Source organism: Carcharodon carcharias, chromosome 8, assembly GCF_017639515.1.
Source record: "Carcharodon carcharias isolate sCarCar2 chromosome 8, sCarCar2.pri, whole genome shotgun sequence".
NCBI classification, from domain to species: Eukaryota; Metazoa; Chordata; class Chondrichthyes; order Lamniformes; family Lamnidae; genus Carcharodon; species Carcharodon carcharias.
In genome coordinates, this window is record NC_054474.1 from 159808049 (window position 1) to 159835773 (window position 27725).

General features: G+C 40.0%; 1 protein-coding gene across 2 annotated transcripts in view; it reads left to right on the top strand.

Annotated features, from left to right (window-relative positions):
- The window catches only part of nup188 (nucleoporin 188), an 86157-nt gene extending 58440 nt beyond the window's left edge, over nt 1–27717 (top strand). For both annotated transcript variants that reach the window (XM_041193417.1, XM_041193418.1), the window contains exons 34-45: nt 561–706; nt 5166–5353; nt 5454–5654; nt 8965–9057; nt 12218–12376; nt 13579–13716; nt 13955–14029; nt 15077–15286; nt 16250–16381; nt 18563–18636; nt 23612–23741; nt 25793–27717. In XM_041193417.1, the coding sequence (XP_041049351.1) occupies nt 561–706; nt 5166–5353; nt 5454–5654; nt 8965–9057; nt 12218–12376; nt 13579–13716; nt 13955–14029; nt 15077–15286; nt 16250–16381; nt 18563–18636; nt 23612–23741; nt 25793–25972 (1726 nt within the window). In that variant the 3' untranslated portion in view covers nt 25973–27717. The remainder of the gene's footprint in view (nt 1–560; nt 707–5165; nt 5354–5453; nt 5655–8964; nt 9058–12217; nt 12377–13578; nt 13717–13954; nt 14030–15076; nt 15287–16249; nt 16382–18562; nt 18637–23611; nt 23742–25792) is intronic.
- Nucleotides 27718–27725: the final 8 nt, after the last annotated feature.

The following is a 27725-nucleotide window of genomic DNA, read 5'->3' on the forward strand; positions in this document are numbered from 1 at the left end:
CCATGTGATCCCCTTTGTACACAGTTCACTTGGGTCAGGAGGTTGACAGTTGTTTTTCAACTGCTTAATTACCCTTTAAAAGGATGATTTTTCCAGGAACAGCAATCAGAGTCCTGCGTTAACTCTTGAAGGGACAGTGTTTTAAAACACACATTCTTCCAGAATGTCCGAAGTCCTTGAAGATGAACCACTTTGCGATTAAAGTGTTCATGACAATCACTGACCCATTTGAGTAATGAATATCTTTTGCATCTTTGAACATGTATTGTGGATTTCTGTTGTAACATATGCAAAATTCTACCTTTTACTTTTATTTTACTTGCTATTTACTAGAAAACATTAAAATTGAAGTAAAAATACAATGTATGATGTCTTTTGAATTTGCTCAAAGTAGAAATTTATTTCTGCTTCCCAGTTATAGATCCAAGAGCATATGAATCAGCATCGTTCTGGATGTTGCTCTGGTTTTGTAGTTGATAATTTTTTATAGTAAAGAGCATATGTTCCATAATGAATTAATAGGGCACAGCATGCTGATTTTCCAACTTTTTTCCTTTCAGCATCATTATTCAAGTTTCTAAAATCTTGGATCCCCTGGACCAAATTCTGGAGAGCCTGTCACAGAGTAACCAATACTTCATGGAGAGGACAAAGGCAAAAATATTTTCAGCTATCATAACTACTCTTCAGATCAAACGACTACAAGGTGAGACTGCCATTTCCTTTTTAAATGATTTTCTTCCAGAGGTTGTATCCTGTGTTACTTTAAAACAGTGTTTGAGATTTTGATTGCCATGGGAAATGATAATATGCCCAGTGGCTAAAGATCAGCACCCTTAAAAGATAATGGAATTGGCCTCACTTGGAAAAGGACTATACACATCTAAAGCTGAGCTAGTGTGAATGTTTGTAGGAAGAGCTATATGGATGAAGATAACAGGGACAACTTTAGGGGCTGGCAGAGGAGAAAGCATAATGGGTCTTACTGTGTAAGCATTGTATGATTACTGATTTGCACCCCCCCCCCCCCCCCCCCCCCCCCCCCCCCGCCCCCCCCCCGCCCGCCCAATCTTGGGAACCCACACTTTCTCTTCTGACAGTTCATGGTCCTAATCAAAGTTATTTTACCAGTCTTCTTTGCTAGGCACATCAAAAATCCAGTGAGTTTTAATAACAGGCAACTTAAAAGATGCGAGCCAAGTACTGGAGAGAGAGAGATGATGTGCTTCATGCTCATTCATTTGATAATTGATGAGTAGCATTGGCTGTTCATCCTGTCAGTAGGGGTATAATGTATCCTATAGGGAGACCTGGAGCAAATCCAAAAACGTGTAATTTGCAGACAGTTGCAACAGTACTTGTTGAAAAATAGAGAAATACGGGCTGCTTTGGAATGGAAAGTGGTCAAGGTTTGTGTAATGTGCTATTTGGTCAATTACTCCAATTTATTTCAAGGAAAGGCTTTACTTTACCTTTATTCTGGTGAGTAGCAATAGCTTATACTTGTAATCCTGTAGTCCCTATTTGAACACATTCCACACCCTACAAACTGATGATAGCTGCACCTCTTGATGGCACACCAATCACATTGCGTCAGTTGAGCTGTTAAATAGATTGTTAACCTCAACATCAAATTATGACTGCTTCTCCAGTAATACGAATAAAAAAAAATGTAATTGATGCATTGAATTAGAATGCTAAAAATGAGTTTGGGAAATGAACAATAAAAGCAAAATATTGCACATGCTGGAATTCTGAAATAAAAACAGAAAATGCTTGAAACCCTCAGTAGATCTGGCAGCACCTGTGGAGAGAAAAACAGAGTTAATGTTTCAGCCCTGTGACTTTGCATCTAAACTTCTAATGAAAGGTCACAGACCAGAACCATTGCCTCTGTTTTTCTCTCCACAGGTGATGCCAGACCTGCTGAACATTTCCAACATTTTCTTTTTAATTTCAGGTTTTCAGCATCTACAATAATTTGCTTTTGTAGCAATCAAAACATTGTCTTGAGGAAAGTTTAAAAATTCTAACTACACCAGAGCAGAATTGTGATTTGTTGCTGTTTTATGAATATGAGCCAGATAAGCAAGTGACACTTTACAATGACTACCTGTATTTGTATAGCACCTCTAACGTAATAAAATGACCCAATGTGTTTCATGGGAGCAATTTAAAACCAGATATGGCATTGAACCCCATATGGCAATATTAGGTCAGATGATCAAAAGCTTGGCCAAAGCAATAGGTTTTAAGGTGTGCTTTAAAGGAGGGAAATGAGATTGAAGTTTAGGGAGACAATTCCAGAGCTTAGAGCCCAGGCATCTGAAGGCATGGCCACCAATGATGGAACAATTAAAATAAGGGATGCTTAGGAGGCCAGAATTAAAAGAGCATAGATATCTTGGAGGGTTGTGGGGTTGGAGCAGATTAGAGACAGGGAGGGGTGAGGCCAAGAAGGGATTTGGAAACAAGGATGAGAATTTTAAAATACAATCCCTTGCTTAACAGTGAACTGGTTTTGGGCAGCAAGCACAGGGATGATGGGTGAATGGGATTTGTTGTGAGTTAGGACCTGAGCAGAGGTGCTTTGGATGACCTCGATTTAGTTGGGTAGAATGTGGGAGGCTAGGTAGGCATGTGTTGGAATAGTCAGGTCTCGTGGTAACAAAGGTATTGCTGAGGATTTCAGAGCAGAACAGATGAGGCAGGGGCAGAATGCATTGATATTATGGAGTTGGAAATAGGCGGCCTTAAACGATGGCGTGGATATGTAGTTAGAAGCTCAACTCGCTCAACTATGACACCAAGGCTGTGAACATTTGCGCCACACAAGTGCCAGGCAATGACCATCTCTAACAAAAGAGAATCCAACCATCGCCCTTGACATTCATTGGCATTACCATTGCTGAATCCCCCGCTATCAACATCCTGGGTGGAGGGGGGTTATCATTGACCAGAAACTGATCTGGACGAGCCATATAAATACTGTGGCTACAAGAGCAGGTCAGAGGCTAGGAATTCTTTGGTGAATAACTCACCATCTGACACTCCAAAACTTTCCCACCATCAACAAGGCACAAGTCGAGTGTGGTGGAATCCTTTCCACTTGCCCGGATGGGTGCAGCTCCAACAACACCCAAGAAACTAGACACCATCCAGGACAAAGCAGCCTGCTTGATTGGCAACCCATCCACAAAGATTCACTCCCTCCGCCACCATGTACAGTGACAACAGTGTGCATCTACAAGATGCACTGCAGGAACTCACCAAGGTTCCTTAGACAGCACCTTCCAAACCCATGACTACTACCTCTAGCATCTAGAAGGACAAGGGCAGCAGATGCATGGGAACACCACAACCTGGAAGTTCCCCTCCTGGCCACACACCATCCTGACTTGGGTCAAAATCCTGGAACTCCCTCCCTAACAGCACTGTGTGTGTACCTACACCACATGGACTGTGGCGGTTCAAGAAGGCAGCTCACCACCATCTTCTCAAGGGCAATTAGGGATGGGCAATAAATGCTGGCCTAGCCAGCAAAGCCCACATCCGTGAGTCTCTCTTCAACCTCAGACAGTTGCCAGGGAGAGGGATGGTATTGGTGGTGAGTGAACAGTATTTGTGGTGGGACTGTAGGCAATGACTTCAGTCCTTCCATTATTTAATTGGAAATTTCTGCTCACACAGCATTGGATGTCAGCCTGATAATTTGAGACTGTGAAGGGGTCGAGAGAAGTGATGGTGAGGTAGAGCTGGGTGTTCTGTTGTTGTAGAGATGGAACCTGGTATGTTTTTGGATGATGTCGCCGAGGGGAAGAGTGTAGATGAGAAAGAGGGAGCCAAGGATAGATCCTTGAGGGACACCAGAGATAACTGTGCAGGAGAGAAGCTGTTTCAAGTGATTCTCTGATACAATTAGATACGAATGGAACCAGGCAGCTGGATGATGGTGGAGAGAAGTTGGATGAAGATGCTGTGACCAACTGTGTCAAAAGCTGCGGAGGAGTAGGGATAGTTTACCTTTGTCACAGTCACACGGATGCCATTTGTAACTTTGCCACTCCCACAGCATTAAAACAGCTGTCAGAAACCCGATTGGAGAGATTCAGACATGGAGTTCCGGGAAACGTGGGCATGAAATTTGGAGGTGACAGTATGTTTGAAGACTCTGCAGAGGAAAGGGAGGTTGGAAATGGGGCAGTAGGTTGCAAGAATGGTGGAATCAGAGTTGCCTTTTTGAGGAGAGGGGTGATGATGGCAGGTTTGAAGGAGAGGGGGATAGAACCAGCTAACATGGGAGCCAGGAGGTGAAGTTTGTTGCTCATTAGGTTAATGGGAGTGGGGTTGCAAGAGCAGGAGTTGGATCTCATGGATAAGGTGAGTTTGGAGAGGGCATGAGGAAAGAGGGGAGAAGAACTCTGGTTAGGGCAGTGGGAAATCTTGAAGGAAGTTAAGCCTGGTGGATCAGGGAAGAGAGGGAATTGGCAGAGGCAGTTGATTGGTAGGACTCAATCATAGCGACAAATAAATCCATGAGCTCCTCATTCTTGTTGGGGTGGAAGAGACGAGAGAGGGATCTAAGAAGATGTCGTGCAGTAGGAAAAAGGAACGACAGTGGGGGCCGGGAGTGGTGTTACCATAGAGATCCAGCATGATCCTGGAATAATGGAGCCATTTTCACAGATTAGAACATGACGTGATGGTGTTTTAAGTGCTCCAACCAGATCTGGCACTGAATAGCTAAACTGGTTTTCCACCATATATATTCAAGTCTGTTGACTCTCGGATTAAAGGAAATGGACATGAGGGCCACACTAAGGAAATGGCTAGGGTGAGAGAGAGAGTAATGGTTTTAATTGGAACGAGGGTATTGAAATGGAGGTGAGGGTGTAGTTAAACAGATTGGTAACTGAAGAAGTGTGGTGCACTTTACATTGGAGCATTTACAAATGTGACAGGGATGTCATTTAGAGGATGGGTGTGCTGGAAACAAGTATTTTCTACATTGTATGCAATTATGTGTGTGTATACGATATAAATTTCTTGAGCTGTACACACTTCTGATTAATGACGCTTTATAAATTTAATTATCTCGCTGCCTTGTAATTCACTTGTAGCTATCTGCCAGTGCACAGTTCATAATTTTTTAATCCACTTTTTAGTTTCTGACATCTCCCAGTATTCTCAAATGCTCCTGACTGTGTGTGAGACCATACATAATGAGGCGATTGTTCTGTTTGACCAAACACATCATGCGCTGACAACAGGAGATGCTGGTTTATCTGATGACAAGGATAGTATGGAGACAGACTGTGCACCACGGTTTCAGCACAAGGACCAGAAAGATGGGGTAAGGGAAGAAAACAATTGTTTGTTTATATATCTAGGTGATCTAACTTTAACCTCTTGCATTTACGGCCTCTGGCTATTATCAATCTTCATGTCTCTAGGTATGTGTGCTGGCTTTGCATCTGGCCAAAGAACTTTACGAAATGGATGAGAGTGGCAACCACTTATTTTTGATCACTCGGAAGGTTCCATTCCTTCCTGCTATGCTTAGCACCTTGGAGCTAAGTCTTCGAGTCAAACAAAATCTACATTTTGCAGAGGCATCTCTGCACTTGCTTTTAGTGCTGTCCAGGACTCAGCAGGTAAGCAATGTTCCTTAACCTTTATAGTTTTGAGGATATCTGGCTATCTGTGCGGGTTCATAAAAACAGAAAATGCTGGAAATATTTAGCAGGTCAGGAAACATCTGGAGAGAGATAGAGAAACAGTTAACATTTCAGGTTTAAAAACAAAAAAACTGCGGATGCTGGAAATCCAAAACAAAAACAAAAACAGAATTACCTGGAAAAACTCAGCAGGTCTGGCAGCATCGGCGGAGAAGAAAAGAGTTGACGTTTTGAGTCCTCATGACCCTTCGACAGAACTGTCCAAGGGTCATGAGGACTCAAAACGTCAACTCTTTTCTTCTCCGCCGATGCTGCCAGACCTGCTGAGTTTTTCCAGGTAATTCTGTTTTTGTTTTTGTTTAACATTTCAGGTTGGTCATTTCATCACAGCAGATTTCAAAGGTCATCAACTTGAAGCATGATCTGCTAAAAGTTTTTCAATATTTTCCAATTTATTTCAGATTTCCAGCATCTGTACTATCTTGCTTTTGTGTCTGTTAGGCTTGGTTTTCCTTTCCAAGAGTATAATGGAAATTAAAGAAGCAACAGATCTGCATTTTTATGGCCCTTTTCCAGACATCCCAAAGCACTTCTTGCCAAATAAAATGCTTTTGAAAGTTGTAGCCGTTATTGTAATGTAGTGAATTAGATGTGGACAACCAAATGTCTCCAGGCTCCCCCTTTCCTTCTGTTGGCTTGGGAGCAGTTCAGCCATTATTATTATTGTGTAGTCCAACAGAAGGGGAAGGAAGAAAAATTGGAAATAAAGGGTAGCTACCTCAAACATCAGTTAACTTGAGAGAAACAAGCACACCCAGAAGCTTATTTGGGTTGGGTGTTCAACTTAGATTTTGCCACGAACATGGACCACTATCAAATCCCATTGACCTTGCTTATATTTGCATCCAAATAATATGAAGAAAGTATAGACTGTACAGTGACAGAATTGAGTATCTCACAAGTATAATTCTATGATTTTTTAAATGTGAAAGACAAGCAATTGACTAGGGCCCCTCTGGCTTGAGTGCATGTTGATGATTTTCACAGTTGAATAGAAGTTGTCTTTCCATGCATCTAAGCAGCTGGTTAGTTGCTAAACTGTATTCTCACTACTGTAACACTTTATTCTACACCCTTTGCTGAATCCTTGAACAATTGTAATCTACATATGACTTTGCCAAATATGAATTGAGTTCTTACTAGAACCAACAATGCTGATAATTGTTAGGATGTCAATGTGTGCTGGCCCCTCATGTCAGTATTGGCAATGGCTTTGATTTCAACAAGTTTACTTTTTGTCTTTTAATATAAAATTAGGCTGAAAAGAACGAACAGTGTAAAGAAAAGTTGTAGCATTGAAGACCATGCAGTTAAAAAGAATAAACTGCCGCTATAGAAATCATTGTTCCAATGCCAGCAGATTCCATTTAATATATAGCAAACATAAAAATGGGATGTATGTTTCTAAATATTTGAAAAGTGGGAAAACATGATTACAGATTTAAAAGGCAATGAACTCTGAGCTCATTATTTCCAAGTTTTATTTTCAAGTCTCCCTCATGCTAAATCTATATAAAATATTACATGTCTGCGATAGGTGCCTTAGAGCAGCAGTAACTTATATGGTGCCTTGATCATAATAAAACATCTCAAGGCATTGCACAGGAACATTAAGAAGCAAAATATGACAGACCAGATGACCAAAAACTTGATCAACAACGTAGATTTTAAGGAGCCTCTTAAAGGAGCGAAGTGAGGCAGCGAGGTGTAGGGAGAGTATTCCAAAACTTAGAGCCTCGGCAATGAAGCTGTGGCCACCGGAGGTAGAACAGAATCAGAGATGCTCTGTGGCCCGAATTAGAGGAGCACAGATATCTTGGAGGGTTGTGGAGCTGGAGGAGATTACAGAGCTAGCAAGGAGTGAGGTCATGGAGGGATTTGAAAACATGGTTGAGAATTTTAAAATCAAGTAATCACTTGGCTGGGAGTCAATTTAGGTCAGCCGAGCACAGGGGTATTAGGGAAACCAGACTTGGTGTAAGTTAAGATACGGAGTTTTAGATAGGAACGTAGGGAATAGGAGCAGGAGTAGGCCATTTAGCCCATCGAACCTGCTCCGCTGTTCAAACAGATCATGACTGATCAGTTACCTCTTGCACCATTTTTCCCCCGCTATCACCATATTGCTTGGTATCCAGAAATCTATTGATTTCTGTCTTGAACATACTCAGTGATTGAGCTTCCACAGTCCTTTAGGATAGAGAATTCTAAAGATTCACCACCTTCCAAGTGAAGAAATTCCTCCTCATCTCATTCTTAAATGGCTTGCCCCTTATGAGATTGTGCCCCCAGTTCTAGATTCACCAGCCAGGGGAAACATCCTATCCACATCTACCCTGTCGTGCCCAGTAAGAATTTTGTAAGTTTGAATGAGATCAGCTCTCATTCTTCAAAACTGTAGAGAATACAGGCTCAGTTTCTTGAATCTCTCATCATATGAGCCTGCTATCCCAGGGATGAGTCTGGTGAACCTCCATTGCACTCGCTCAATGGCAAGTCCGTCCATCCTTAGATAAGCAGACCAAAACTATACACTATTTCAGATGTGGTCTCACCAAGGCTCTATACAATTGCAACAAGACATCTCCTGTACTCAGATCCCTTGTGACGAAGGCCAACATACCATTTGCCTCCCTAATTGCTTGCTGCACCTGCATGCTAGCTTTTAGTGACTCATGAACAAGGACACCCAGGCCCCTTTAGACATCAACACTTCCCAACCCCTCACCATTTAAGGAATATCCTGCCTTTCTGTTTTTTTCTGCCAAAGTGGATGACTTCACACTTATTCACATTATATTCCATTTGCTGCGTTCTTGCCCATTCAATTAACCTGTCCAAATCCCCCTGAAGCCTTCTTGCATCCTCCTCACAACTCACATTCTCCAGAACTCAGTCATACGGACTGAAACATTAACTTTGTTTCTCTCTCCATAGGGTGCTGCCAGACCTCCTGAATTTTCCAGCATTTTTTGTCTTTATTTCAGATTTCCAGCATCTGCAGCATTTTGCTTTCATCACATTCCCACCTAGTTTTGTGTAATCAGCTAATTTGGAAATATTACATTTGGCTCCAGCTGTGGCCCAAGCACTGAGGATAACCTCTGCTGTTGATGATACAGTGGTGTAATACTGTGAGCATGTGTAATCATTCGTTAAATGTTATGGTTTTTGGAGAAATTGTTTTCTGTTAATTCCTCATTTTTCTCTTGCTTTGTACTTTCAGGGAGCAGCTATAGTGGCAGGAGCTGGCGTCCTACCAAGCATTTGTTTGCCACTCCTAAGTGTTTACCAGCTCAGCACCAATGGAACTACCCAGGTAACAAGGACTGAAGTGCAATACACAGAATGATGGGAGTTGTTTCATGGAGGTCAAAGTGGATCTTAGTGTAGGGTTCATACTTCACATGTGAAGTGTATACCTCTGTGTACATCTCATTAAGATATGCTTTAAATGTGCTTTTGAAATTCTATCCAGTTTTGAGGGCTTAGAATCATAAGATGGTTACAGCATTGAAGAAGGCCATTTGGCCCATTGTGTCTGTGCCGGCTGTCTGAAAGAACAATTCACCTCGTGCCTCTACCCTGCCTTCTCCCCATAGCCCTGCATGTTTTCCCTTCTCGCATAATAATTCAATTCCCTCTTGAATGTCTCGATTGAACCTGCCTCCGTCACACTCTCAGTGCATTCTAGATCCTAATGACCCTGTATGAAAAAGTTTTTCCTAATGTCGCCATTGCTTTTTTTTTTAGCAATTTCCTTAAATCTGTGCCCTCATGGTCTTGATCCTTCCACCAATGAGGACGGTTTCTTGCCATCTACTCTGTCAAGCCCCCTCATAATTTGAATACCTCTGTCAAATCTCTAATTCTTCTCTTCTTAAAGGGGAAAAGTCCCAACTCCTCCAATCTATCTATATAACTGTAGTTCCTCATTCCTGGAACCGTTATCTTGAATCTTTTTTGCACCCTCTCTGAGTGCAGTGCCCTGAACTGCTGTACTTTAATTGAGGCTGAACCAGCATTTTATACAGTATAAACATAATACCTTACTTTTGTACTCTCATGTCTCTATTGAAATAAAGCCCAGAATGCCAAATGCTTTATTATCTTGTACGGTCTACAAGATGCACTGCAGCAACTCACCAAAGCCCCTTCGACTGTACCTTCCAAACCTGCGATCTCTACTACCTTGAAGGACAAGGGCAGCAGATGCTTGGGAACACCACCATCTGCAAATTTCCTTCCAAGCCATGTACCATCCTAACTTGGAACTCTATTCCTTCTGTTCCTTCACTGTTGCTGGGTCAAAATCCTAGAACTCCCTCCCTCTCAGCGCATGGACTGCAGTAGCTTAAGAAGATGGCTCACCACCACCACCTCAAGTGATGATAGGAGATTGATGTCCTCTGTGGATGGAGCAGCTTTGACAGGCTGAATGATATTTTCTTATTTTTATAGCTCCCACAAAGCAATTTTTCGATCAATAATCTTCTTGGTAAACCCCAATTTTACACTCTTATTGACCCTGTTCCTACTATGTCTCAATGTATTGTGTTCTAATTATATACAAATTAATTTTACAAATAGTTTCCAGGGAATGTTATATTTGACAATTTTAATGTTCCTAATTTTATTATCCTGCTTATCCTCTTCAATTCTGTTTGATTTAAGTGCCATATCTTCCTTTCCCCACAAGTGATGTGATTGATTAATGTCTCTGTGCTGTTGAGTTGAAGAAACTTTTTAATTCCACTTAGCTGTTAAACTATTATCAGAACTTGCACTTTTCAGCCTGATATTAAAATGCTGAGACATGCATATGGCCACAAGGTTTTCAATTAATACATACATTGTAGAACTCATAAGAATATTATACATTTACATGTTATCTTGAGTACAATGTCACATCTTCTGCATAACTATCAGATATGTTTATAGCTGTACCACAGACTCACTTAATGCCTATGGCTCTGTAATTGAGCTAAGCAAGATGGCTTATTAACTTGGAAAAACTCAGCAGGTCTGACAGCATCTGCGGAGAGGAACACAGGTAACGTTTCGAGCTCGTCGAGGTTTTCCATCCACAGTGGTTGACAGGACCCTCAACCGTGTCCGGCCCATCTCCCATGCATCCGCCCCCACACCTTCCTCTCCCTCCCAGAACCATGATAGGGCCCCCTTGTCCTCACTTATCACCCCACCAGCCTCCGCATTCAAAGGATCATCCTCCGCCATTTCCGCCAACTCCAGCATGATGCCACCACCAAACACATCTTCCCTTCACCCCCTCGACGGGCATTCCGCAGGGATCGTTCCCTCTGGGACACCTGGTCCACTCCTCCATCACCCCTTACACCTCAACCCCCTCCCAAGGCACCTTCCCATGCAACCGCAGAAGGTGCAACAACTGCCCCTTTACTTCCCCTCTCCTCACCGTCCAAGGGCCCAAACACTCCTTTCAAGTGAAGCAGCATTTCACTTGCACTACCCTCAATTTAGTCGACTGCATTCGCTGCTCCCAGTGCGGTTTCCTCTACATTGGAGAGACCAAACGCAGACTGGGTGACCGCTCCGGTCTGTCCGCAAGCATGACCCAAACCCCCCTGTCAATTGCTATTTCAGCACTCCACCCTGCTCTCATGCCCACATGTCCGTCCTTGGCCTGCTGCATTGTACCATTGAAGCTCAACGCAAACTGGAGGAACAGCACCTCATCTTCCGACTAGGCACTTTACAGCCTTCTGGACTGAATATTGAGTTCAATAATTTTAGATCATGAACTCTCTCCTCCATCCCCATCCCCTTTCCGATCTCCCTTTTTGCCAATAATTTATATAGATTTTTCTTTTCCCATCTATTTCCATTATTTTTAAATGTATTTCCATCTATTGTTTTATCTCTACCTTTTAGCCTATTTCGATCCCTTCCCCCCCCACCCCATCCCACTAGGGCTATCTGTATCTTGCTTGTCCTGCCTTCTACCCTTAATGTCACCTATTATCACATTCCTTAGATAATATCACCACCTTCAACACCTCTTTGCCCTTTTGTCTATGCCATCTTTTGGCTATCTCCACCTATCACTGGCCTTCTATCCAGCTGTACCTATTCCCCCCCCCCCCCCCCTTAAACCAGCTTATATTTCACCTCTTTTCTATTTTTCCTTAGTTCTGTTGAAGAGTCATACGGACTCGAAATGTTAACTGTGTTCCTCTCTGCAGATGCTGTCAGACCTGCTGAGTTTTTCCAGGTATTTTTATTTTTGTTTTGGATTTCCAGCATCTGCAGTTTTTTTGCTTTTAACTTTTTTGGCTTATTAACTTTCCTGTTTGTTAACATTTTTAAGCAACCTGTCTTTCAATTATTTGAAATGAACTGGAAACACACACAATGTTTGTCTGATGTGTCAGATGAACTAATAATTACAGGTTGATGTCTTTTTTCCAATGCTTTTATTTATCTTGTCCATAATTCAGACTTTGGGATCCTCACGCAAGTCCTTGGATTCCCCCTCCTGGCCAGGTGTTTATCGGCTCACCATGTCGCTGATGGAAAGACTTTTAAAATCACTGCGCTACAATTTCCTTTCAGAAGCCTTAGACTTTGTTGGAGTCCATCAGGAGCGGATTCTGCAGGTGGAGGCAAAATTTTATGACATTTTTAAAACTAAACTATGCCAAACTTGTAGAATTTGTTTGAAGCTAAAGGTCCTTTACTTAACATCTTTCTATAAATGACAATTTTACATTTGGTTCACCAGTACTGTTTAGCATAGTTTTGAAGTGGAACATGTTTCATGCGGATTGTTATTACAGCATCCTATGCACTGAAAAGACCCAAATTGCTTAAAAACTGAATGTCCAAAGCACGTTGTTGATGAAACGTTTTTCATTCGGGTGACCGAGCTGAGGCTACAGCCTAATTGCCAGTTAAGAATTCTGTGCTCTGGCATTGTAATTACTGAACCAGCCAACTATAACTGCTTGTTATTCCAATAAGAAAGAATATACTTGCCTTACAGGGGGTGCAACAAATGCTTGTTAGATTGATTCCTGGGATGGGAAGATTTTCCTGTGAAGAGATATTAAGTATCAACGGCTTATATTCTCTGGAGTTTAAAAGAATGAGATCTCATTCAAACATATAGAATTCTTAGAGGTCTTGACAGGGTAGATGCTGAGCGGCTGTTTCCCCGGCTGTAAAGGCTAGAACTAGGAGAGGTCATAGTCTCAGGATAAATGGCTGGCCGTTTGAATGAAGAGATGAGATGAAATTTCTTCACTCAAGTTGTGAAGCTTTGGAATGCTGTGCCCCCCCCCCAGAAGGCTGTGGTAGCTCTGTATTTAAATATCTTCAAGACTGAGATTGATAGATTTTTAGGCACTAAATGGAATCAAGGGGATAGGGCATGAAAGTGAAGCTGATGTCAAACTTCATCAATGATCTTGTTGAATGGTGTAACAGGTTCGAAGGGCCATATGGTTTACTCCTTTTTCTTATGTGCTCATGATCTGCTTTCCAAAGTACAGCTGAGATATATGGTGAATATCTTCCAGGCCACTAGATGGTGCACTTTACAGAAGAATATCATGGTCTCAACGGAACAGCTATGTTGTCTCACCACCAGTTGCCTCTGCTTGTTTGTCCTGGGTTGGCATGAGACACCTTTGAAAAATCCAGTTGTTTAACAGTCTTGCCTGAAGCAAAACATTGTTTTTTATTTTTAGATGGTTTTAGGTCATTTTTAAATGAAGAATAGATGGCCTTGTTAAAAACCATGTTGATTGTATTAGGTGCATCAATACACCTGTAATTATTTTTGACCCTTCTTCCATAGTGCTTGGATGCAGTTCGGAAAGTGCAGAGCCTGGCTTGCCTGGATGAAGTTGATCACACGGTTGGGTTCATTCTTCAGCTCTCCAACTTTATCAAAGAGTGGCGTTTTCATCTGCCGCAGCTCCTTAGAGACGTGCAGGTATGCTTCTGCTCAGACAAGGTGCAGTCTTGAACTTAAGTGATTGCTACTTCTTCCATTCAAATGATTGAAAAAAAAATCCTCTCATTGTATTGTTTTAGTTGCACTGATTTCAAATGTAATCAGGGACGAGAATCCTAGCTTTTTTATTTACCCTAATTCCTAGTCCAGGACCAATGAGATTTTTGTGGGGAAAATATTCCTTATTGTAGTTAACCAGTTGTTCTGTGTATTTCAGGTGAACCTCTGTTACCTATGCCAGACATGCACTTTTCTGCTTCACAGCCCCAAAGTGCTTCAGCACTATCTACAGGTCAGTACAGTGTCTTTTAATTGCATTTTGGCTATGTATATGTGCAGTATCAAATATTTAAAGCAATTCATTCAAAAAGTATATGGTTAATGGTATTTAAGATGATTGCAATTCTTTTTTTAAATTTTAAATCCCTCAGCTTAGCATATAATGCTATCTGGTGACTTGAGTAATGGCTTTGTGTGGCACTTGAATCTTGAGCTGTGGGTTTTATGAATGAAATGACATAACTATTCTGCTGGCAATCTGCTTGTTACTCTTTTCCCAGTGGATCAGGTTTAGAAACAGCTGACCAAAATAGAAAAACAAGTCCTTTGATCTGTCCCTATAGCCCAGAGGAAAGAAGTTGAAACAATGGAGGAATAAATGTTTTTGTGTCCGCAGCAAACATTTAAATCAAGTCACTCATAGTAGGGTTGCCGTGATGAAGGGCTGACAGTTGCGTAAAAGTGAGTTGGAGTAGTTTCAATTCAGACAATTTTAATCGGGAAGAAAAGGTCATACAGGGCTACTCATCAGAATGAGTGTTTCTCCCGGGTTTTACAATGGTGAATATTTAACCAATATTAGTTTACTAAAATTGGCTCTCTTGTCATAAAGACCACCTGCATTTTGGTGGCCTATGAGGCAGGTGGGCTGCTTTATACAATGGACTGCAGCCAACAGAGGGAAAACTTTTTTTTCTGGTCAATAGCTTTTTGAAAACGTGAAAATGCATACATTTTTGTTTGAAGTAATCTTTTTAATTTATTGTCTCTGTCTTATATCCTATTTTGAATGCCTCCACATTGTTACATTTTAACTGCCTCATTTCAAAGCTTCTTTTTAGTTACCCTGTCTTTTTTGTTTTTTTAAAAAGACAAAGTTTAAATTCCATCTTGCACCAGTCATTTGGAGATTGAATGAAGTCTGTTGGCAACTGGTTACAGAAAATTGACTCCCGATATTTATATTTCTCACTATTATATGTGACTGTATTTGGGGATAAGGCAAATCCAATAGGAGAAAATGTACAGTGATTTCATCAAATATGATTGCCTCCCACAGGTGAAGAATGGAGACACTATTCCATCTGCAATTCTCCCACAGCAATCAAAGCCTACTCAGACTCCAACAAAACAACAAAACACAGAAAAAGAGGAAATTGAGCAGCGTGCACTGCTGAAAGTCCAGTCCAGTCTGCTCCGCATTCTGAGTAAGACATTGGCTGCTGTTCGACACTTTACCCCTGACCTCTCCCAGATACTGCTAGACCAGGTAAATAGTTATTGTCCATGTTTTCTTAGTATGAAAGAAAGCAAGGCTGATATTAAGTGCAAATGTGGTTAGTTTAGACACTCTTGGTTGCTGAGATTCCCAGTGTATAGTTGGATACTGCAAAACTGAAAGCTGGGTCTTTGAACAGGCTAACAATTTGACTCTCTTGATCCTGAGGCTTGGAGCCATTAATGCAATAATACCTTTTCCTAATGATGGCTGCACTCCTTGCATATCATGATGTTCACTCCACTGTTTTCTGCCTTTGAGTGTACAATACTTGTATTTTTCTTTTAAAATAAAATTAGAATGTATGCATCACAGATTCGAAGGAGTGAACTTGTTTTGTTTGACATGGCGATTGCCACTCCAGTTAAATCTCTCCCAGTGCTCAGTTCCAACTGTATTTAAATCAGTACAGTACCACTAACCTCATGGATATGATGAATCGGGACCCATTCATCATGGCTGTTTAACATAGTTGTTTGCCGAGAGTCAGCAATTTAAAGCAAGAGTGCCTTTATTATGAAAGAAGTAATTTGCTCTTCAAAGCAACACATTTTTTTTCATTTCCTTTTCAAAATTACACCCCAGATGTGATTTTTGTTGCTGCTTTGGCTTAATCCAACAGGCATTTGAACTGTGTGGAAAGACTGTAATCCATATAAGTTTTCCTTGCCTTTCCTTAAAGCCTGGTCAGGAAATGCAAGTTCCATTGTTAGTGGGAAGCTGAGTGTGAATGTCCATTGTGTATTAAGATTTGAAATCACTTAATCTCAATAGCTCACTTATTAGATGGAGCAGATGTGGTGGGCATTTTATGGGCTAAGAAAAATCACACTGCTGAAATCTCACTACTGTGTGATAGAACTCCATTTGCCTTAATAAATGTACAGAAGGAAGTTAATGAGCACCCCCTCTCTCCTTTCCATTGTTCTGAATGAATTTATTTTATTTCTACAGTCCCTGGATCTGGCTGAATATGACATGCTCTTTGTCCTGAGCTTTACTACTCCAGCATTTGATTCTGATGTTGCTCCATCATTTGGTACCCTACTAGCAACTGTAAATGTTGTCTTGAACATGCAGGGAGAGGTAAGAGGCTGAGGAGGCATGATGTTAAGATGGCAATACAATGTCACATCCGTGAATCAGTGTTTAATGAAAATTTAGACTACAGACATTCAGCTTTTCAGGGTTACTAAATTTGCTTCTATGATTCTTCTTCATTTTGCCACATTAGAGGTTTCCAGCTGCTTTCTCAAAGTAATGAATCCATACTGCCTTCACCATATCTAATTTTCTATATTATCAAATTAGTGACATTTACTGAAGTACAGATCCACAACTGCTTTCCAGTGCATCATCCTGATGGTCATTTTTCTTGTGTTAGCCTTGACTGTGACCATTAGTAGACTGTTTGACTGATGGGGCTACCAGATATCCTTACCATACATTCATATTTTCAGCAAAGTTTACTGGAGACTGAGTCAAATTGTAATGCCAAAATCGCTATCCTGTCAAGATTTGGTAACTCTGCACAGCTTGGGGATCAAATGCACATCGTTTTTAGTCTGAATGACTTGGTACTATACCAGATGGTGCATTTACTGAATGAACCATCAGAAAACCCCAAGAGTGAGCTTTGTTGTTCAGCAGTTTTAAGTTTTTCAGCCTTTTGATGTAAACAGAATGCACTGTCAGTTCATTCATGGCCATTAGTTTTGTTTGAGTTTTCCTTGCTTGTGGGGTAAAATGTCCCTTCCGTATGTATGTTTTCAAATGTAGCATCATGTATACAAATTGCTGGACATAATTTTTAAAGGAGGCAAAACATTTTGTGCTATTGATTTACAAACAATGTAGAAAATTTCCCTCCCAAATGAAATATGGTCTAATTGATGTCAGGATCTGCCTCAGAAAAATTGTCTGTAATTGATCTCTGGATTTGTCTATATAGCAATTAGACATTGATGGTGGCTCCAAGTTACCAGAAATACTCTCTATGCTATGTGCTACAATGTTTCTGCCCTTTGAAGTTAAAGGATATACTGTTTTATACTGTAAGCAAAGCTGTGGAATATGTGCTAGTTTCAATTTAAAAGATTGAGTTTAATATTGTAACTGTGCCTATGATCTTTGACTGTACCTGTGATGTTTGACTGTATCTGTGGTGATAAAACATCCCACTAATCACAAACTATCCTTCAACATAATGACATTTCTGATATCCAGCACTCTATCTAACTTGGAATCCTCTATTAACTGGAATTCTGGGGTTGGGTCTGTTTTTTTTTGACTGGAGATGTCAAACTCATTGGTAGTTGTAATCAGTGGCCTATCCTCGCTCCGGTCTTAGCCTCCCATTGTTCTGCAGCACCACGTTCCTTCAGTGCCGCTCACTAGATTCACTCGCTCCTGCACTTGCCGCGAGACCTTGACACCCACGCGATCAGCCTGGAGCTTTCTGATTGAATGAAAACAGAGAACTCTCCTTACATCTTAGTTGACTGGCAAATTTGATTAACCAGCACCTTCCATTCCCAGAACACGCTGGATAATGGAGATTTTCCTCTATCATTAAAAATTTCTTCCACGTCCATGTAGGATATTATGTGAAGAACGACTGGTAGATTAACAGATGCATAATACATGTCATTCTTTGTTTCAAAACAAGGGTAATCACATAAACATAAGTTTCAGGCAAAACTCATCTTTTCCTCATGGCAGTTTTTTTTAGACATTGTCTAACATTTTCTCGTTATACCGAAAACACATACAGCAACAATTAATTTCTTCGATTTGTAGACAAAAGACCTAATGGAGATCTCTGATCTGTGGTGCTACGTTTTTTTTTGTAGATTCTTTGAGGTCAGAATGTTAAGGGCTTCACTTCTGAAAGCCCCAAAAATAGGGAAGGATGTAAGCTGTTGTGGTTGCTGCTTCTAATGCTTATCAAATGGCTTCTGCTGGCAAGTTTGTGTGGCTCGTGAGTGAGTTCAGGATCAGCTCAGTTGTTTAGGCCCATTATTGGATGGCCTGTTCTTGACTGGCTTGTGAAGAACGACCAACTGAGTGAGGTACCAGAAGGTAGTCATCATATGTGGAGCTCGAGGAAGGAGGGAAAAAAAGCAAAAACCTAAATACATAGGCTTACAGTACAAATAGAGAATATTCACACACTGACATTTCCATTGTTTCTAGAATGGCAATGTAGCATGCATGTTATATTTCCATGTATCTTGTCTTTACTTGGATGATTTTTGTTCTTTCTAGATCGATAAGAAGAAGGAACCTATGTCGTTGAATGTGGGACCACTAACTTCATCTGAAGAGGCAAAATCATTAAAGTAAGTTTAAGGAAGGCGAGCTGTCTCTTAGGTTATAGTTTCAAGAAGCAAAATCTCAAAACATTTAATTGCCAGCCGCAGTATCTCACCAGAATTGAGTGGTTTCTTTGGGTGACTATCAGAAAAACAGTTAATTAAGGCCATATGGGAGCAAACTAAATCAAATGTTGTGCTAAGTTTGTCACTCTACTTTGAGAGAATCTGAAACATGCAGTGTATACGTTAGACTCTGTGCATAGGCCTAGCCAGCTGTCTTAATGTATATTCCCTTTGTGTTGGGACGTTTGCTGCAGATCTTGTATATTGAAATAGTGATTAGGATGATCATTCTTCAGTAAAGCCCTGGTTATGAATTGATAAAATGGTTTATGTATAGCTGACCATCAAGAAATAGAAATTGTTTGGAACATAGAAGCAGGAGTAGGCCATTTGTCCCTTCGAGCCTGCTCCAACATTCAATAAGATCATGGCTGACCTGGTTGTAGTGTCAGCTGCACTTTCCTGTCTGCCTCCCATAACCCTCGATTCCCTTGCCTAACAAAAACCTGCCTTGAATAAATTCAAAGACCCAGCCTCCACTACTTTCTGGGGAAGAGAATTCCACACATTGGTGACCCTTTTGGAGAAAAAGTTTCTCCTATCTCCCTCTTGAAAGGGAGACCTCTTATTTTTAAACCATGTTCCCTAGTTTTAGTCTCTCCCGACATGAGGAAACATCCCCTGGGTATCCACCCTATCAAGTCCCCCTCAGGATCTTATATGTTTCAACAAGATCATCTCTCATTCTCCTAAATTCCAATGGGTAAAGGCCCAACCTATTCAACCTTTCTTTATAAGACAACCCCTTCATCCCAGGAATGAGTCCAGTGAACTTTCTCTGAACTGCTTCTAAAGCAATTATATTTTTTTTAAATGAGGAGACCAAAACTGCACAGTACGCCAGATGTGGTTTCACCACAGTATATCTGCAGTAAAACTTCCCTACTTTTATATTGCATTCCTCCTGCAATAAATGCCATCATTCCATTTGACCCCCTAATCACTTGCTGCACCTGCAAATTAACTTTGATTCATGTACCAGGACACCTAGATCCCTCTGTACCACTGAGTTCTGCAATCTTTCTCCATTTAAGTAGTATACTGCTTTTCTTTGCTTCCTGCGTTCACATTTATCCATATTATGCTTCATATGCCAAATTTTTGCTCACTCACTCAACCTGCCTATATCCCTTTGCAGACTCTACCTCCTCTTGACAACTTACTTTCCAACCTATCTTGCTGTCATCGGCAAATATGGCTACCATACGTTTGGTCCCTTCATCCAAGTCATTGATATAGATTGTAAATAGCTGAGGACCCAGTACTGATCCCTGTGGCACTTCACTAGTTACAGCTTGCCAACCTGAAAAAGACCCCATTTATTCAAATACTTTGTTTCCTGTTAGCCAGCCAATCCTTTATCCATGCTAATATGTTACCCCTACACCATGTGCTCTTTTCTTTTGTGGTAACCTTTGATATGGCATGTAATCAAAGTCTTTTAGAAATCCAAGTACACCACATCTGTCAGTTCCCTGTTGTCCACCTTGAATTTTAATTCGTCAAAAAACTCTTAACAGATTAAACACAATTCCCCTTTCACAAAGCCAAAGCCACGTTGGCCTTGCTTGATCAAATTGTGATTATCTAAGTATCCTGTTATAGCCCCCTTAATAATGGATTCTAGCACTTTCTCTATGACAGATGTTAGGCTAACTGGCCAAAGCTACCTGCTTTTTGTCTCCCTCTTTTCTTGAATAAAGATGTTACATTATCTATTTATCAATCCATTGGATCCTTTCCAGAATCTTCTATCTGTGCTGCCACTTCTTTTAAGACCTTAGGATGCAGGCATTCCAGCCCTGGGGACTTGTCAGCTTTCAGGTCTAATAGTTTTCCTAGCATCCTTTCCCTGGTGATGGTGATTCTATTAAGTTCATCCCTCTCTATCACCTCTTGACTTTCAAAAATCTTTGGCAAGTTTTCCAAGTCCTCTACCATGAAGACAGCCACAAAATACTTGTTCACTGCCTCTGCCATTTCCATTATCAGTTCCCCAGACACTCACTCCAGAGGACCGACACTAGCTTTAGTTACGCTTTTCCTATTTAAATACTTGCAGAAACTTTTACTTTCTGCTTTTATATTACTGGCTAGCTTTCTCTCATAGTCTGCTTTCTACCTCTTGTCTTTTTAGTCATTCTTTGCTGGTTCTTAAAATCTGTCCAATCCTCTGACATACCACTAATCTTTGTAGATTTTTAGTGTTTCTTTCAATTTAATAATTTAATAACTTCCTTATTTAGCCACGGATGATCCATCCATCTCAAAGAGCCTTTCTTTCTCAGTGGGATCAATCTTTCCTCAGTGTTATTAAGTACCTCCTTAAAAATTGCCACTGCAACTCTACTGTGTTACCTTTTAACCTAGTTTCCCAGTTCACCTTGACCAGCTTTGCTTTCATACTCTTAGTTTATTAAATCTATATTTAGGTTTAAAACACTAGTCATGGATGCGCGCCCCTCCATTTAAAACTGAACATGACTGATATGAAATTCCATCATATTGTGATTGCTGTCACCTAGAGACTTCTTTACCATGAAGTTTGACAAATGAACTTTACACTTTTTAATGATATAGATAATATCAAATGAACACTTCTACAGTAAAATCAGTAAAATAAACATCTTCCCCCTCCCTTGTGATGCAGAATTGGGTTGCACAGGTTTCACCTGTGGCATCAAATAGCTTGAAACATTTTACGCCCAACTCTGATAAACATTTGTGTTGCACCACGTTCTTGTGATCGAGCACTGTGGAAGAAAATTTACATCTTCAGGCTCTGTGGGTATAGTTTTTCCTTTTAATTTCATAAACTTTTGCTTTTGTAACTAGGTGATTTGGCCACCCTCTGAAGTAGAGGTTGTATATCTTGTAAAATGTTAGCCTGAATCTTTTAGAACAGATGTTTTATATTTATTCTTGGGATGTGAAAACTGCACTTGCTGCTGGAAACAGCACAACTGAGTGTCTTGCTCGGCCACTTCAGATGGCACTAATAACCGACTACATAGTGCAGATTGGAGTCACATGTAGGCCAGACTGAATAGTGCTGCCTTTTCCCCTTCCCTAAAGAACATTTGTGAGCTAGTTCGATGTTTTTTTTTAACAACAATCCAGCATTCGTGGCCATTTTATTCTGATTGGCTTGCTCAATTTACTGAATTTAAATTCACATCTCGCACTTTAGGATTTGAGCTCTTCAATTCTGGGTTGCTAATACTTGGCAATTAATTTAAATAAATGTGAACTTTTTTAGATTGCTCAGATGTCTCCTTTTGATTTTAAAACAAATTCAAGCTTATCTTTTTAGGTTAATGTGTCACATGGGATACTAATCTGTGCATTGTTCCAATTTTATGTGTCATGAACTATGGTAAACAATGCGGTATCCACTGATTCTATCTGGCATAGGTTCAATGGTTAAGGCTCATTCCCAAGCATTTACATGTCTCTTTACAACATCCTGCCTTCTGGTATGGGGTCTGTCTTTTGTTCTGAGGGAGTATGCTGGTTCGCTTTTATAAACACGCCATTGTAATAACAAGAAGTGGGGAAATATCAGCACATTCCACACCCGAGGAAAACAAATACCTAAAATGCCTAAAGAAGTAAAATGTCTGTTGTGGCTGGAAGTTAGATGATAAATGTTTCATTACGTGAGGCCAACTGCATAATCTGTAATTGACCAAGTCGTGAGTCGATTGTATTCCATGTCACAACTGGAGAGACTTTTATTGTTTTATTATTTGATTAAACTTACCAAGAGTAAAATATAATCATTAGATGGGTTTGTTTCCATGATATGAGTCTGGAGGTCTCTTAAAAAAATTCTTTGCTGTTCCCAGACCCCACGTGTGGTATAGCTTAAAATAGTTGTCTAAGAGCCAAAGTTTTATGATCGAGGAGGGTAATTTAATCCATACCAGCTGTTCTTTGGTTTTCTACAAGGTTTATATTTGCTCAAAATTTAAGTATCAGTAATTTACTGAAATTGGCAATACCGTGTACTTGCATGGTTTTTAACTAATATTTCGTAAAAATCAGGCCACTGTCCAAACTATGTCAAAAACCCATGTGACTTATGGTAGTATAAGCCTTGACTCAGTGATTGAACTCTTGCCTGAGTCAGAGGGTTGTGGATTGAAGCCCCACTCCAGAGACTTGAGCCTATAATCTAGGCTGAAGCTGTGTCTGCAGTGGTAACCTTTGAATTAGTCATTATACTGCAGTCCTGTGTGCCTTCTCAGGTAAAAGATTTATGGCATTATCTGAACAAGAGCAGAGAAGTTCTCCCAGTCCTAGCCATCATTTATTCCTCAACCAACATCATTCAAAACGGATTAGCTGGTCATTTAACTCCATGTGTGTAAATTGCCTGATACGCTTCTTTGTATTACATTGTAACGGTGAATAAACATTGAAAGTACTTAGTTAGACAAAAATAAATGGAAGTTCTATTCTTTATAGAAGGACAAACAGAAAATGCTGCAAAAACTCAGCAGGTCTGACAGCATCTGTGGAGGGAAAGACAGAGTTAATGTTTTGCGTCCATATGACTCTTCTTCATAGGGTCTCAACTGTCAGACCTGCTGAGTTTTTCCAGCATCTGCAGTATTTTGCTTTTATTTCTATTCTTTATATATTGCGATACTTTTCGGGGTCAATTTATGTTTCTCAAGAAACAAACTCATACACTTACTTCACGATTTCTGCGCATACCTTTTACAAATTTGTACCATTTTCTAACTTGCCATGAGCAATGTTCAGAAGACTTCAGTGGCTGAATTTCATGAATTTAAAGGTAGCTTAATTAAAATGCAAGTTCCATTTCTCCCTTCCCTAATAAGGCCAGTCATATCCTCTTGTGTTGTAGGTCCCTCCTGATGTTCACGATGGAAAACTGTTTCTATGTGCTGATTTCACAAGCGGTCCGGTATCTGAAGGATCCATCTGTTCACTCACGTGACAAGCAGAGGATGAAACAGGAGCTCAGTTCAGAGCTGGTAACTTTTCAGTTTTGCAATGCTCTTAAGCTGTTTAATAACAAGCAATACTGAGCATCAATTAGGCACTGCACAAATGTGGCCTGCTTGATATCTAACTCTTGTTTCCTCATTTGAACATTTCCTGCAAAGAGTTCATAGGAAAATAACTTCACAAATAGTGATCCAAAATATTTTTACTTTAAGGAATATTGGGGAAAAATTGTAACAGCATTCTTCACAGTTTTACTGTGAATAGTGAACACATCATCTTCATTTTGATGTCATTTCTTCCATTTAACAATGTTAGCAAAAAATTGGCTCTAAGTATAAAACCAAATCCATGTGTTTATATTCTTTTGACTTTTTGCCAGCATCAACAAAAATTCAAAGGAGGAAAATATATTGTGTATATATGTATAAATATGGTATAGAAATTAATTGAAAATTGCTTTGTGCATTGTTCAGACAATGTTCTGTTTGTTTACTTTTGTTACTGTCTGTTTGTAGAATTTCCTTTTTTTGCCATTTCCTGTGTTTTTATTCCTGAGCCTTTGTGCTTGTCTCCAATTCTGGTCCTTGTTCATAGACTTGTTGCTTTTCAGCATTTTTCGCCCCAATGTTGCCTTCTCTTGTCATTTTTAAGTCCTAAGTTCTTTTAACCCTAATAAGCTGTTAGTTTGCTAAGGAAAATACTTTTGCCCAGATTCCAGGTTGCATAATGTAGTTGGAGTAAGTTGTAATGTTCTTGCCTTATTCTCACGTCAGATATGATTATCCAACCTATTGGTTGAAAATTTCTCTGTCTGGTTGGCTACTTGCTTTATTCTTATCACAATTTGAGGAAAATATAGGATTAAAGCCATACTGACCAATGCAAATGAGAAATTACAGGCTGCTTGTACTATAGAGGAGACTAAAACACTTAGCATGTCATTATCCTAAACTGATTAACAAGGTGAATAATTCAGATACCTGAACACTTAAATCTACTGTTCTGCATTAATCAGTTCTATTCGGTATGGAAACTGGTACACAGTAAGAGGAAATTATTCAGTATGTGTACTGGAAGATCTTGGCTTAGATAACTGTTGGTCAGATAAGTATCTTCCCACAGTATTGTAAATTCTGGGGCAGAATTTTCTTGTTGGTGTGCAGGGGGCTGACACATAAAAATAACGTGTGGTCATGTCGGGCGTGTACCCTGACGTCACCGCGGGTTATTCCGACCTTCCGCTTAGCAGGCGCACACTGGAGTTGGCTGCATGCCTGCCGAACTGTCAAAGGCCTGTTAAGGCCATTAATAAGCTAATTAACCAAATTGGCAGCATCGCCCGTCCAACCTTAAGGTTGGCGGGCAGATGAAGAGCCCAAGTGGTCTTCGCATTTTGCATGAAAGTCATTAACAGGCAGGATGAGGTTTTGTAAAGGTTTTATTAAATAAATAAAACATTTTTGACACTTCATAAACATGTCCCAGCTCATGTTTGAATAATTTTTCATCTTTCCTTTTTTACAAACTTTAAAAGTGAACTTTATCTCCCTGAGGCAGCTCTGTGCCAGAGATTTCTGCGCTCTTTTGCGCACATGCACGAAAGAGCACAGGTCCCGCCTCCTCTCTCTCCCCCCAACCCCTGCCCAGGTGTAAAATGGCGGTACACAGCCAGCAATTGGCTCCGCTCCCGACCAGCCCGCCTGACAGGCAGAAGATTCTGCCCCTAGAGTACAAATTCAGTCTTGTATATGTGCTTTGCACCCATGAAACATATGATTGTGATTTATAAAGCATTTTACCATAATGAAATTGTAGGAGGTGAGGCTTATAAACAAAACACTCATCTATGGTACATAATTTACAATCAATTTATGGTCGTGAACCTGGTGTAAGGAGACAATCTGGGATATTTTACTAATAATGAAACTACAAATGAATCCATAAAGCAGCTGTTTATTCTATAGAGCTTAATGTTTCAATTAGAAGGAAGTGTGCAACCCTGCAGTAGAATATACTAAGACTTACAGTTTATTAAACCCTTCCTTCATATTTATTGTGGCTTTTTTTACTGTTTCAGAGTACCGTTCTGTCTAGCATTTCCCGCTATTCTCGTCGTGGTACACCATGTTCTCCTGCTGCAGCCTTACTGCTGTCTCCTCAGAACAAATCCACCTGCTCCTTATCCAAGTTGAGTCCTGAGAACCAGGAACCCTTAATCCAGTTGGTTCAGGCCTTTGTTCGACAGATTCAGAGATAAAAGAGGGATCAACTATAATGTTAAACTTGAATGATTTCCAGCTCTGGACTGTATACAACTTCACTTGCAACGATTTCCAGTGTCAGTTTTTACTGACCAAAGATAACGTGAATACATGTCAAAATGAGACACTGGATGTATTTAATGGTTGGCAACTTTATTTGAAGCTGTTATTGAAAACTTTTTTTGGGGTAACAGTTTTGAAGTGTACCAGTCCTTTGTCTCAAAGCTAAAGTGTAGAATTACGTTACAGAATATAATCATGGCAGCCTATTAGAATAAATTGTAGCATTGTACAGTAGTATCGTTAAGTTTCATGACAGTAAGGAACCACCTCTATTGAAGTCATTTTTGAGACTTTCTGTTGTATTGTAGAACTATAAAGTGTTAATGAACAGGAGAGGCGCAAGAAAAGGCATTCTGAAGAGATATAATGCGCTGTGTCACAATACATTTTATATAGCCTCTTTAAATCCAATTTTGTTACAAATTTAAAATATGTTCGTCATGCTGAATGTTTGCCAGTGAAAGTTGCTGTGGAAACAAAGCATCCTCTGGTTGGGTTTGTGTGTTGCCTGCTAGAAACAACATTTCAGATTGGTTAGGAGTGCCAGGATGGTTTATAATCTTTTTACAGCTGTTTTTTACTTTATATACCACGCATTTCATCCTTTGCTAAGTTCTGCAGGAAATGTCCAAAGAATCTTGGATGTGTATTTGCAGCTGCTTTGTTCTGTGTGTAAGTACACTGGGCATTTTTAGAGGAGCTACCTGAACAAAGAAATAGTACCAAAAACAAGTACTGGCAATCTTTTGAAGCATGTTTGGGCAAAGCAATCTTAGTCACTTTAGTAAGATCTGAGGTTTAAATAAGTAAAATACTCTAGCTCTTACAGAAGAAATTAAAAGGTTGATGGGTTTTTAAAAAAAAAAATCCTTCCATTCAAATCAGCAAAAACATTTTATTGAATTTAGTTTTGACTAGATACTTCATTTTCATCTGAGAGAGATTTTGCAATAATTGGAGACGGCCCTGTGTATGTCTGTGATGGGATCAGAAGCAATGGTGGGCCGTAATTTCCTCCATTGGCTGTGAAATGCAGACCACTACTTTATACTTCTTCAGTGAAGAAAACATATGCATGTTTCATAAAAGTACATGGCCTTTTCCTTCAGCAGTAGCTAAGAATTTTAAAAAGCTTAACTGACCTCCCAAATGTGGGCTATATTTTAACAATATTACAGCTCATTGTTCTGCCTGGATTCCAGTTTCGCCAAATGTTCTGATGTCCCATTGTCTTTAATGCAAAGTGTGGCAGGGAATTTGCTGATTGAAAGCAATTTTTCAAGAAAGAAGTTCACACTGATTAAGATCACTGATTAATTGTTAAACATAATCATAGAATATGAATCCCAAAACACTGGTTAAAAATCGTGTTATCCTGGTAATAAACACACTAAATCAGTGAGTTTAATTAAAACAAGGAATGTATTCCACAAAACATCAGTGAAAATTCAGGAATCCTGTCATAAGAGTTTGACTTTTCAGTCACTCTGACTGACTGTTCCTATGATTGTGATGGAAAGACTCATCTTGCAGTCACTTTGTGAAACTGCCATTCATTGTTTGTAACTTATTGTTGGGAATATTGTTTAATTCTACTATTGTACATGTTCATCTACCTTTTTTGTGATAGTTTGTTTTTAAAGCTTTTAAAAAGCTGCGGAATAAACTGAAAATCTTGTGATGGTT